General features: G+C 34.5%; 1 protein-coding gene across 5 annotated transcripts in view; it reads left to right on the top strand.

Moving 5' to 3' along the window:
* Positions 1 to 12,468, top strand: part of CARMIL1 (capping protein regulator and myosin 1 linker 1) — a 4,434,936-nt gene that overhangs the window by 4,074,567 nt on the left and 347,901 nt on the right. For all 5 annotated transcript variants that reach the window (XM_044067077.1, XM_044067074.1, XM_044067073.1 and 2 more), the window contains one exon: positions 6,654 to 6,760. In XM_044067077.1, coding sequence (XP_043923012.1) covers positions 6,654 to 6,760 — 107 coding nt within the window. The remainder of the gene's footprint in view (positions 1 to 6,653; positions 6,761 to 12,468) is intronic.

Raw genomic sequence — 12,468 nt, 5'->3', positions numbered from 1 at the left:
GAGGATGTGGGTGCCTCCCCTCCTTTTAAAATACTGTTAAACAAAGCCTTCCAGATATTTAGTACTTCTGTCCTAGCTCACAAACGTCTATCGAAATACCATCCATTTCTGGAGACTTTCCTGCAGATTGGTTATACATCACCATTTTTAAGTCATCTCCCCATTTCGTAACTGTTAGTTGTAGAGCCTCATCTACCTCTAATTTTGGCATATTTAACCCTTCCATAAATATTTCTACTTGTGCTTTGTCTTGATTTCTCCAGTTCTCTGCTTTATACAAATTTTCATAAAGTTTCCTAAATGTCTCCAATGCCTCTGTAGGATCTTTTGGTATTTTTCATGTTCTAGGCTTCCTAAGTTTAGCAACAACCTTTTTTCTACTTTCTGTTGCCTAATTCATTGTGCCAAAAGCTTTTTTTTTTTGCTCTGGAGATATCAAAAAACAGTTACTTAACAGCAATTTTTCTAAAGTCATGCGTATTATCCAGGTACTCCCTTAGTTTCTCTTTCGCACTTTGCACTTGGGCATCTAGTTCTGTGTGATTCCCTCTTTTTTTGTAATACTTTAATCTTTGTCAGCCCCTCTAAATCTTATTACTTTTTAACCAGATCTCTTTTTCTGTTACTTCTACCCTATTTTTAAACTCCACTTACATTTTATCCCTCTCACTGGCAGTATCTTCTGGAGTACTTTCTATTTTTCCTGATAACTCCTAGATAATTTCCACTAACCATTCCTAAAATTCCTCTCTTTTTAACAGGTAAGTGGGAAAGCACCAGTGTCTCATCTTTATTTCATTATCGTGCATTTTTATCTTGGTAATTATTGACACATGATCGGAAATAGTTACTGGATACATGTCAAAATTCTCAATTAAATGCACATGTTCCTGTGAAATATAATTTTTCTAGTCCAATTGTTGTGCCTTTGGGAATACCACGTAAATTTTCTTGAGTTCCTTTTACTGAATTCACAGCTTACACACCAAATATTTTCATAAATTTCTTAAGGAATCTACCATCTTTTATTTTATTTGCCCATCTAGCCCCGTCCCCCCCTCCCCCTGGATAAATCCTCATTGTTGCATATCAAATTCTAGCCCCCATCCAAAGGCAATATTCCCTGCTGAAAGCTATTTATTTGTCCCAAATTGTTTAAAGCTCCATGGAATATCAATACATGCCAGTGTAACTTTCATCCCTTACCTCTGTAGCCCCTTGCTACCACAAATCTGTTATCTTTTTTCCCTCTATTATCACTAATGGAGCTCCTCTAGCAATTAGTATAAGTATTCCTCTTTTTCTTTGTCCCTAATATTCTGCAGAATATCTATCCTGAAATCCTAAATTTATCAAATTCACACACACACACATATATATATATATATATATATATATATATATATATATATATATATTCCCCCCCCCCCCCCCATTTTGGCTATACCTGTGAGACCATTCACATTGCAAGACGATATGGAAAGTGTCACCATTGATGTAAGAAGTCATTATTCACACCTATTCTATGGCAGCTTTTTTAAAATGTCTATTTCCATCTTTTGTGATACATGCACCCTTTAATGTTTGGCAGGTTAATCTTTCATACATTTTTTTTTCTTATCAACATTGGAGTCTGTGTCATGTTTTTTAAGACTTTTTGTTTTAATAAAAACCCTCAAAAAAAAAAAAAGCCAAAAAAAAAAAAAACAAACACATGCCCTGAATACCCCCATAATCTGTTTACTTAGTACAAACACATACAACTATGTACATCTTTGAATAATGAAGTTTGAACCTCCTATTAGGAACATTTGTGCCAAGTACACAGCTGCTAACACAGACCCTAATTAAAGTGAAATTGAGGTTATCCATACTAAAATGCATGTTATTGCTTGTGCTTCTACTTACAGTAATCAATGACAATTTTTTTTCATCTTTATTCCCTTTCAAGATGTGAAAACAGCTTGCATGCTTTCAGAAGTCATTAACTCTTACATTGAAGAAACCAGTTTTCTAAATTTAATTACCCTGCCGTCCTCTGCTGCAGTCTGAAAGACAATCTGAAACATTAATTCCTGAAGGAAAGCGTTTCATTATATTTGGTGTTCTTATATTTACTTGTTTCCACTTAAAAAAAATTGTTGTTAGATTAAGTCAAGGTTCTTAATCCAGATATTCACTATGCAAAAGTAAGGCAAAAATGATCAGCTCTACAGATATTATGATCTGTGTAATTTTACAACCCATCCCTCACTTCATCAACCCAAGATTACAGCCTATTAAAATAAACATACTTTTGTCTAACTTTTCTTCTTTTTTTTGCACTGTAATACTTGCATTTCTTAACATCAAAAAAGAAGAAAGTAAAGAAGAAGAAAAAAGGCATCTGTTTACATTAGTAACTTTATCACACATACAAGAACTAAAAATACTGTACTATAAAATATGCAATTTATATTGTGGAAAGTTTCATAAAAATAGTGATTAAGAACAGAAATTGTTTTTCTTACAGTTGCTTCTTGCCTTCTTCTTCCCCTCCTCTGAGAGTCTTTCTAAAAATTAATGACTTGAAGTGAGGCAAATGTTCTTTAGTTCCCCACAAGTTCAGCAGTCCACAAAAGTCCACTTTTTTCACTTATTCTTGTACAGTCACATTTCACAAATGCGATCAGTGCTTTGCAATCTCGCATTTATTCACTAATTTCCATGTTACTGTCTCCTTCCTTTTCACTTCCGTCTACCAATTCCAGATTCTGGTTAAATTCCAAGGTACTCTAGATTCTTCTGGTCAAATCCTGTGCTTTTCTGTGTCTCTCAAACATTTTCCTTTGGAACAGTGGAAAAGGTTTTACTGGCAGAGTCTCTCTGTGTGCTTCATTATCAGAAGCTTGAGAAGCAAATTCCACATCTGCTTGATGGTTCACTTTTCCTTGGACAAGTTTTGCATTTCCTTCTTAGCCTGTTCTACAATGAAATATGACTTTGACCCTCCAGGAAAAAATATTCTGAAGATAGCTGGAAATAGCAGCTTAAATCTCACACCTGCCTCTCAACATTCCCTGATTAATGGAATTAATTTCCCTTTTGCCTGGTGTACAGTGAGTAACAATTTTCCACAAATGCTCTGCTGTCTCCAACCTTTAATACTTTGCCCTTTTGCCACAGTTTGGTTAGGATCAACTCTTTCTGCTCTTAGGTTTGTGTCTTTACTAATAAAGGTCTTTGCTGTTTTATCATGGCCAGTTGCTTATATGCATTTTCATAAAATTAATAGTCTGTTCCTTCTAGTTTCTCTGGTACACAGAAAATCTCAGATTTTCCTTATGTACTCTGTCCTCTGAGCCTATCATTTTTTAAACATTTTTTCTTGAGCAGTCTCATACAGCCTTTTCTTCATTTGATGTGATTTTGTAGTTTTATCACCTCATTTGAATATCTGTTTAAAGCTTCTTCCATGTTTTTCTAGTCTTTTGTCTATTTGAGTTGATAACTAGTTGTGAGTACATTTGATTATTTTTCCTCTAGATTACTGGAAGTCATGCATTGCATCAAGGCTGGACTTTGAATTTTTTGCTGAAAAACTGCAAGATTCTTCCCAGTCAGTGTTTTCTCTTTACCTTTTCTGATTTTCTTTCACTGTCTTAGTTTCTTCTTTGCTGTCTTCCAGTGCAGTGCAGTGAATTTTTCAGTATCACTGGCTGTTGTTTCTCAATTTGTATTTTCACACTGGGGAGCTGAAGTTAAGCTGTTGATCAATGTGCAGCCATCTTGGAAGTCCCTTACCAGCCATTCTTATAGTCTCTGTGGATGTTGCAGGAGTTCCCTGGAAAATAGTTTAAAAGCCTGTGCCCAGTATTAGACCAGTCATTTTTAGAAGTATACACATGTTTACATCAAGGCAAAGAAAGCATTTGTCTCAGCATTTATAATATTTAGCATCATTTTAGACTGTGAAGAAACTAATAAAACCATAAAAATATGTTCAAAAATAGCAAATGTCTCAAGACAGTATTTTAGTCTCAGAGATAATTGGTAACATATGTTTGGGAGTGTAATGAATTGGCAGACTTTAAAAATTCCCTGCAGACTACTCTATCGAAAGTACTGGGTGAGCAAATTGGTGTAACTAAGGAAATGATTTTACTGAGCTGTGGTAGAGAATTGGAATTGCCTATTTATAGTTAGGCCTTGCTGAGTTTAATTCTGGTAGGTGCCAAAAAAGCAATTATTAGAAAATGGACGTCAAAGTCTAAACCAACTAGAAGTAGTGACTATAGTAACAAAGATAAAACACCTGGACATGGGATCTTTCATTAAGGGTAGGAACAAATTACATAGAAACAAAGTGGGAATTATGAGAACAATACATGCAGAATAATGTTTTGGAGGAGGAATGAGGTTTAAGGAAAAGCAAGAACTGAATGAGCAATGTAATGTTTGACTAACAAATTTGGATAGATTATAAGTGATGTATAATGTTTGATACTGAGAGTATGTCAATATGGTTTGTTTTCATTTATATAAATGAATGATTGCCCATGCCATAATTGATAATTTAATAAAGTAGTCTCTTGTTTAAAACACAATATTTTAGCCTCTGGCTATAATGTATCCTGCACATAATACAATGTTTTTGTAAGGGCAGTATACTAAAATATGTAATTAAAATCTTTAAAGAATAATGCATTTGTAGCAATCTTGCACAAAATAGTAAACTTTAGATTCTGTCTGAATACTTTCAGAACAAATAAGTTTTTCAAAAATGTTATTTTAAAGTACCATTATCAGCTGGCTCCGTAGCACAGAGGGATACAGATCTGATCCATGAGAAGTTAATGATGAGTAACATATTTGACAGCACACATTAGAAGAGTACGTCGAAAAAAGAGTTTAGATAAAGCAAGTACAATGGCAAATCATACTCTCTTTTAGATTTGTTTGTCAATCTACATAATCAGACGGTGCACTAAGCTACTCTATATACTCTGCCATTATAAAACTGTGTTCAGCAAGCCACTGTGCTAAAAGTTGGAAAATTAGTTTGATTTTCTAAAGGTTAATTGAACAACCCCAGTGTGTTGCCAGAGAGTAGATGTCTTAAAACATATTTCTGTAGGAAACAATCAGAAGAGAAATCCAAAATCTACAACTTGCTGTGTTCATGGCTGTATAACATTTGTCCTGAAAGCGAATGTTTGAAGTGTCGTAGCAACAGAATTTTCTGTAAAACATGGACATTAAGCATATAGATATCTGTAAGACTGAAGTGGCAGACAACTACATTTTTATAAAGTGTCATATACTTAGTAAAACAACTAAAAGATAAAACAGTCTGCGCATTCACCCCCAGCCTCCGCAGTTAACTAAATATCATATCCTGTAGGTAGATATTGTGTTTTTATTTTTAAACAAGAAATATGTGCCTACCAACATATGTCATATAATAAACATACAATTTTAAAACCAAGCAGCTGCAGAGAAAATAACTGTTAAAAATGGTCTTCTCTTCATGTAGCTTGGCATGTTGTTTGTGCTACTTTAGTTCATTGTAAGCACTAGCAGTTTTCCTTGGCCATTACATTAAGGCATCAGTCATAGAAAGAGCTAATTTTCAATTTCTTGTAGTTTTTTATCATCAGCATAACTTACAGCAAATTCAGTATTGCTGACTTTCTTTTGCAGTGCACTTCTTGATGTTGAGCATTTAATGGATCTTTAGGTTTTCCATTTTTATCAAGTTTTGGATAAGTAACATTAAGTAATTAATATATTTTTTTATTTCTTTTTACCAGTTTAACAGAAGAGTTCTCCTGGGAGGAATATCTGAAATTTATCATTGATTCTGTTTGTGCATACCTGGAAGGAAATTCAATTTCATATTTTGAGATGTGTGTTAACATTTCAAATTGTACTGATTAGTTCCATTTGTTGGTCACTGAACCAGTATGTTTCGTATTTTGTTGAAGTGAAGCAAAAAAACATTCCAGTATATTGCCTCAATACACAACTCCTCTAAGCACAAGTGCATAGCAGTATTTGCTCAAAACTACTTTGTGTACATGAGATTTAAATACATGTATTTGAGAATAATGTAGTATATTATACTTTTACAAAGCTAGAAAATATTGTTTGCAAGGGGACTCCACCCCCCCTCACCCTCTCAACCCCTCTTGATGTATGATTGTCATGCCAAGATTGCACTGTCACTGAGAAGGAGCAGTCAGCGAATGTACAAAACAAGTAGCTCTCTCTCTCTAAGAATCTGCAGTATCTGAACACTTTACACAATCCAGGATTCAGGTCCATGCATGCCACTGCAAAGTGCAGTAAATAAATGTGTGATATAGCAATACATCATGCATACATACCCAAACAATTTGAAAGCAAGCACTTAGGTCACAAGCACCTGACATTAACCCAGTAAAAATATTTTTCATAAAAAAGTTCCCAGACTGTGTCAGAGAACTCCTTTGAAAAAGTGGTGTGAAACAGACATCTTGACTTTAAATCCTAGAACTAATCAGCATTTTGCCTTTAAATGTGCATGATGTGTGTAAAACAAAAATGATGTTTTAATGGAGTTGTACTTTTGTAGATAAATTAACATTACAGTAATTTATAGAAAATATAAACACTGCATTCATTTCCCTCAGGTAAGCACTACAGCAGCTGTTGAAGGAGAGCAGAATGGCCTTATGGGAAGAGTGGATGAAGGTGTAGATGAATTTTTCACCAAAAAAATAACAAGAATGGATACTAAGTAAGTTCTTTATTATTACTAAATATGTATATTGGTAATCAAACATTATTTACTTGTTAATATATTTTGTAATCAGATAACACACTGTGATTTTTTAAGCACTTTGTAGGCGAGACCTGAAAGCATAAAATGTATAGCTACTATTTTTTTTTTATAATACTGGCTTGTTTAAAGACAGGTAGTTCAATGCAAGTGAATGCAAAAAACATCAAGTAATGCTGAATATCACAGCTTCTGTGACGTCACTTAAATGGGTTCCGTTTTAACTTAGAGGTTTTTTATCTCCTGTTTACACCTGCCTGCCTGTTTCATATCCTTCAGTCTGGATGTTTTTTTTTTTCCAAGTGTAATTTCATTGTGCTGTGTTTTAGATTGAACTATGTTATCTTTAAGTCATATGTTACTTCTAACATATAAAGTGCTTCCTACTTGTTACCACTTTATGCTGTTGGTAGCACTTTTTTACTGTTTAACTTTGTTTTCTTGCGTTCATTCTTTTGTCCAAAATGTTAAGATGTTTCTTTTGATTTTTACATCTGATCGCTTCTAGTTAAAAATGGACCTTTGTGGTCCAGTCCACAACCCTGTAAAATAAATAAATAAAAGTAGTATGGCTTTGTTTCAGGAAGCTCATCAGCATTGCCCATCCCTCATAATATAATAAGTAAACACAGTATCATCAACTGTCTGCTGCAAATCAGTGTTTGTGCCATCAGCTGTCTGCTCCAAGTAGGTGCTTGTGATCATCCAAAAGGATGAAAGGCCTAGTTTTAGTATTGATGAGGCTGTAGGCTGTGGACTTCTCAGCTAAACCGCATGTGCATCTAGTATTTGGCTGCAGCCATAGTAGAGGTTGGGTTAGTGACTGAATGTAATGACTGAACCAGGGCAAGACGAAACTAATGAATATGGGATAGAACTAAATTTCCATCTCTTTTAATGTGTGTCATAATACTAAAATGCACAAAGTAAAGAAAGACAAGAATGTTTGTAAGTAGTTACAAGAATAATTAGAGACTTGGGAAATATGACTTAATGATAGGAGGCTGACAGTGATGTCTGTTCAGTATCCAGAACCTCCCTCCCTTTCTAAAATACTGTGACAGCAGCAGTGAACCACATGCTTTATCCTTTAGTTCTTTCTTGCATAAGGCTGTTAATCTTGGATAAGACCTCTTAAATATCCCTATTTTGGAGGAACATTTCTATTTTCTTGCTTAATTTACAGCTGCACAGGATGTCCGCATTTTTGGAGGCATATCACTATTTTCAGGCTTGATTTCTTCCTTCACACAATTTTCTGAATCTCCCTTAACCCGTGATTTTTTGAAGCTGTCCTAGTACATGGAAAAGCACACTACACAATCAGTTTGTCAGCGATAACTTAAAGAAAGTGAATGCACATATTACATCTCCATTTTCAGAAGCAAAAATAAATAACCTTGTGTGGTAGAATTTTTGCAATATTCGTTAAAGTCTACAGATTTGACACTGTTTCTTTGATAATGTGCTTATATTTTTCCATAATTTTTGTTACTCTTTGTTTTTTAAACATGTTTGTGAGTAGTATCTCACATTCCTACTGGAAGCTCGAAGAGTTTTGTACTATTTGGTATTCAGAATTTATGCTAATTATACGTCTGGATTTTTAGCTGGGTATTACTACTTTTCAAGGGACTTTTGTATCTATTTTCAATGTTTGCAGGTTGAGAAGCATGGATGAGCATAGCCTCGGAGGGACAGTTATGACAAAAGTTGAATAACCAGAGTTTTTGCTTATGTGTAGTATATTAAGTAGGAAAAGCTCCTGAGATTTGAGGTACCCGCAGATAAAGGGAAAGTACAAAATAAGCAATTTATTGATGACTCAAAAAAGTTTTATACAGAATTGGGAAATAATGGAAAAGGAATTGAAAACACCACAAAAAAGGGAAAAGGAATTGAAAACACCACAAAAAAAGAAGAAATAGATGCATTTTGGAGAAAATCTATGAAGATCCTGTAGAACATAACAAAGATGCTAAATGTGTAGAAGTAAAAAAAGAGTAAAGGATATGAAATGGGATGAAGTAACAGCCAGAGAGACTGAAACAAAGTTAAGAAAAGCTTTTAATTTGAAAACCCCAGGCCCAGATGCAGTACCTAACTTTTGGCTAAAAGTATTAACATCTTTACATGAAGATTTAGCCATGAGTAAGAATTATATAGGTACACCCTGACCAGACAGCAACCTGGTTAACAATAGGAAAAAACAATACTCATACTTGAGTGAATCTGCAAGCTATTCTAAAAACTACAGACCAGTAACTTGCCTTCTAACGATGTGTAAACTGTACACTGGAATTGATGCTGACAGAGTTTATAGTTATTTTAAAAAAAACTCAATCATGACAATAGAACAAAGAGGTAATGAAAGAAAGTCACATGGAACAAACAGTCATTTACTGTTAGTCATGGAGAACTGTAAAAAAGGGGAGACTCTAAGTATGGCATAAATAGACTATAAAAAAAGCATTTCACAATTCCCACATTCATGGATAAAAGAATGCTTAAAAATGTATATTATACCATGACCGCCGAAAAACGTGCACGCTGATTGGCCAGCGTGCCCGTTGTAAATCGAGTTATACTAATGGAAAAAGGTCCGGTCGCCCGGACTTTTTTCCATTAGTATAACACTGTTTTTTAAAACACTGTCTCGCTATATTAAATGTGTTTAACATAGCGAGACAGCTTTAAAATAAGCAACGGAGATCTCCGTTGCTTATTTTAAACTGTCTCGCTATGTTAAACCCATTTAACATAGAGACAGTGTTTTAAAAGCAATGGAGAAAGCAAGATCTCCATTGCTTTTTTATGTTTCGCTATGTTAAATGAGTTTAACATAGCGAGACAGTTTTAAAATAAGAACGGACATCTCCGTTGCTTATTTTAAAACGTCTCGCTATGTTAAACTCATTTAACATAGCTTAAACACTAAAAAAAGCGACGGAGATCTTGCTTTCTCCATTGCTTTTGCCCACAGCTCTGATGTACTGCGCAAGGCGCAGTACATCAGAACTGCCGCGGATGCCAGACATCTGCGGAAGGGCAGTAAACAGGCATTATACTATGCCATTATTTAAGAAAAGTAATAGTTTCTTTTCTTAAATAATGTCATGGTATAATAGCAATAACCCACTTCTGGGTGTGGGTAATGCTAAATTTACCCACGGTTGGCTGTTTGGTCCTCGGGCTTCGCCTTGGGACCAAACCACGCCAACCGTGGTAATTAGCATTACCCACACCCAGGCGTGGGTTATTGCTATAATATATATCCTACATTGATTGATTACAGTGCAGTGACCATGAAACCATGGCAAACCACTTTGCAGTTAAGCTTGATAAAGGACAAATTATTCCCGGAATAAAAATTCAGGACAAATTATTCCAGGGATAAAAATTCAAAGGGGGATATTCCAGGGTGACTCTCTGTCACTGCTGCTATTTTGTCTTGCCCTTAACCCATTAAGTTGTCTACTTAGATTAGGTCTTGGCTACAGTTTGGCTTCCAGAAAATAGCACAGTATAAAGACTTCTCACCTTCGTTTTGTAGATGATTTAAAACTGTATTGCTCATCAGATGAGGAACTGAAAGCACAACTGCAAGTAGTCAAAACTTTTTCAGATGATATAAGAATGTCATTTGGTCTTGATAAATGTGCAAAAGCAACCTTTAAAGCAGGAAAGCTGCCGCACCAAGAAAACATCAATTTGGGATGTGATAAAAAAGAAGTTGAATAAGAGGGAGTGTATAAGTATTTGGGAATTGATGAAGGATCAACAATAACACATGAACAAAAGCAAATAAAACTTAGTAAGGAATATTTTAGAACGCTTAAATTAATACTTAAAACAGCGTTGACATCTAAGAACAAAGTCCAAGCTATAAACCAATTTGCTGTTCCTGTCCTTACTTACAGTTTTGTAGTGATTGACTGGCCCCAAAAGGTGTTGGATAGGTTATATAATATAATATTGAAGTAGGTGAAAAACACTGGAAACATGAGCCATAAAGCATCATAGAAAATGAATGGTGTTTAAATATAATAAATTAATGTTGCTGTGTATATCCATGGTAAAAGCTGGAGCATGAAAAAATAAAAGCTATAAAAACAATATTAGAGTCGTGCAAAAATTGTGTAGACTGTAGTTTTTCTGTGGAGATTATCAATAAAGAAGTTGCTGGTAACACCGAGTGTGCCGTATAAAAAAAATAGGAGGAGTCTGTAATTATTGTGGTGAAGTTGAAACAAAAGAACATTTTTTTTTTTTTTAAAGGGACAATCCCAGAGTCTAAAATTCTGACATAAAGAAACATGACTCGATAACTGCCAGTTGTCAACACCCACTTAGCACATCATCATCAGCAAGCCTACTCCTGGTTTCATTTTACTTTATGCAACACTGTTTTCATGTTCTTTGGTGAACACAATTATCAATATTCAGTTCCTGTCAATGCTTTTAGTCCTCGATCACTGGGAAACAATAAGGTTATGCATTTTTGTGTGTTTGTGGTGGGGGTGGTTAGGCAAGAGACTATTTACTTTTTATGAATTCATCAAAAAGAACATCTTAATTGTGTAGCTCTTTATTTATTCTGCTTAGCGTAACTGCAAGCAGTATAGTCAAAACGGTGCAATTTAGTGAATTCTAATATTAAATCTTAGCAGTCTCTTGACATATTTCCCTTACTGTGTAGTAAAGCAATCTTGGAATTAAGTAAATCTATCACAGGTTGCCATACTGTACAGCCCCACTATGACACTAAGTTTTGAACTTCATTATTTAAAATCTGTTGCTTGCATCACACTTTTTTTTTACAGCAGGTCAGAAAACTATTACACTTTGCTAGTATTCTGAGATCAAAAAAACAAAACATGAAAAAAAGAAGCCTGCTTCTACTACTGTTTGAAACTTGCATCGTTCTGATGCTTCTACAGAGCAAGTGGCAGTCATGCATAACATTGTAGCACTTAACTAGCATTCAGAAATCCACACAAAATAAAACATGAAATTAAATGAACAGAAAACTCTCTTAACTGATGTTTTAGTTTTGTATTGCTCATATGCTTTTCTGCAAAGTAGTAGCAAGTGAGGTCATAACATTCCTGAAAGGCTACTTTTCTCTGAGGATAAAAAGCACAGGTGAAACTAATGAACTACTCATTGAAAGCTGTTGTGAGTACAACTGCAATTTGCGATGGAAGTAGACTAAGATCATTGAAACTTCCTGTAAGCACCCCTCCCCAACCCGTGCAGCCAAAGCTTAGACTGAAAAATGTAAATAAAGACTATAATCAAAACAAAAAATTTTGTGGGACTGCCCCTTTAAGATGTAAAAAGGTAGGAAACATTATGTGAAAATAATGTGTAATGTATTAAGAGAATGAAGGTTATACATATGGATATGTTAGAATATGGTTATTATGATAATAAAGGAAGACAAGATGCAAAGAAAATAGATAAAATATTTTATATAATATGGACTATATGGAACGAAAGATTGAGTGAGACAACATTTAATAGAAAGTGGATATTGTCAGAAATATAATTTTGGTGGTGGGAAGACAACAAATGTAAACAGAAAATGGAATGTGTGTACAAATTTAGATGATGTAAAATAAATGCAAAAGGATGTAAATAATTGTAAATAATGTATAATATTT

The sequence above is a fragment of the Protopterus annectens genome, chromosome 3.part1 (assembly GCF_019279795.1).
Source record: "Protopterus annectens isolate FY-2018-M chromosome 3.part1, PAN1.0, whole genome shotgun sequence".
NCBI lineage: Eukaryota > Metazoa > Chordata > Ceratodontiformes > Protopteridae > Protopterus > Protopterus annectens.
The sequence above is the reverse complement of the archived record's forward strand: the minus strand, read 5'-3'. Positions and strand labels throughout refer to the sequence as shown.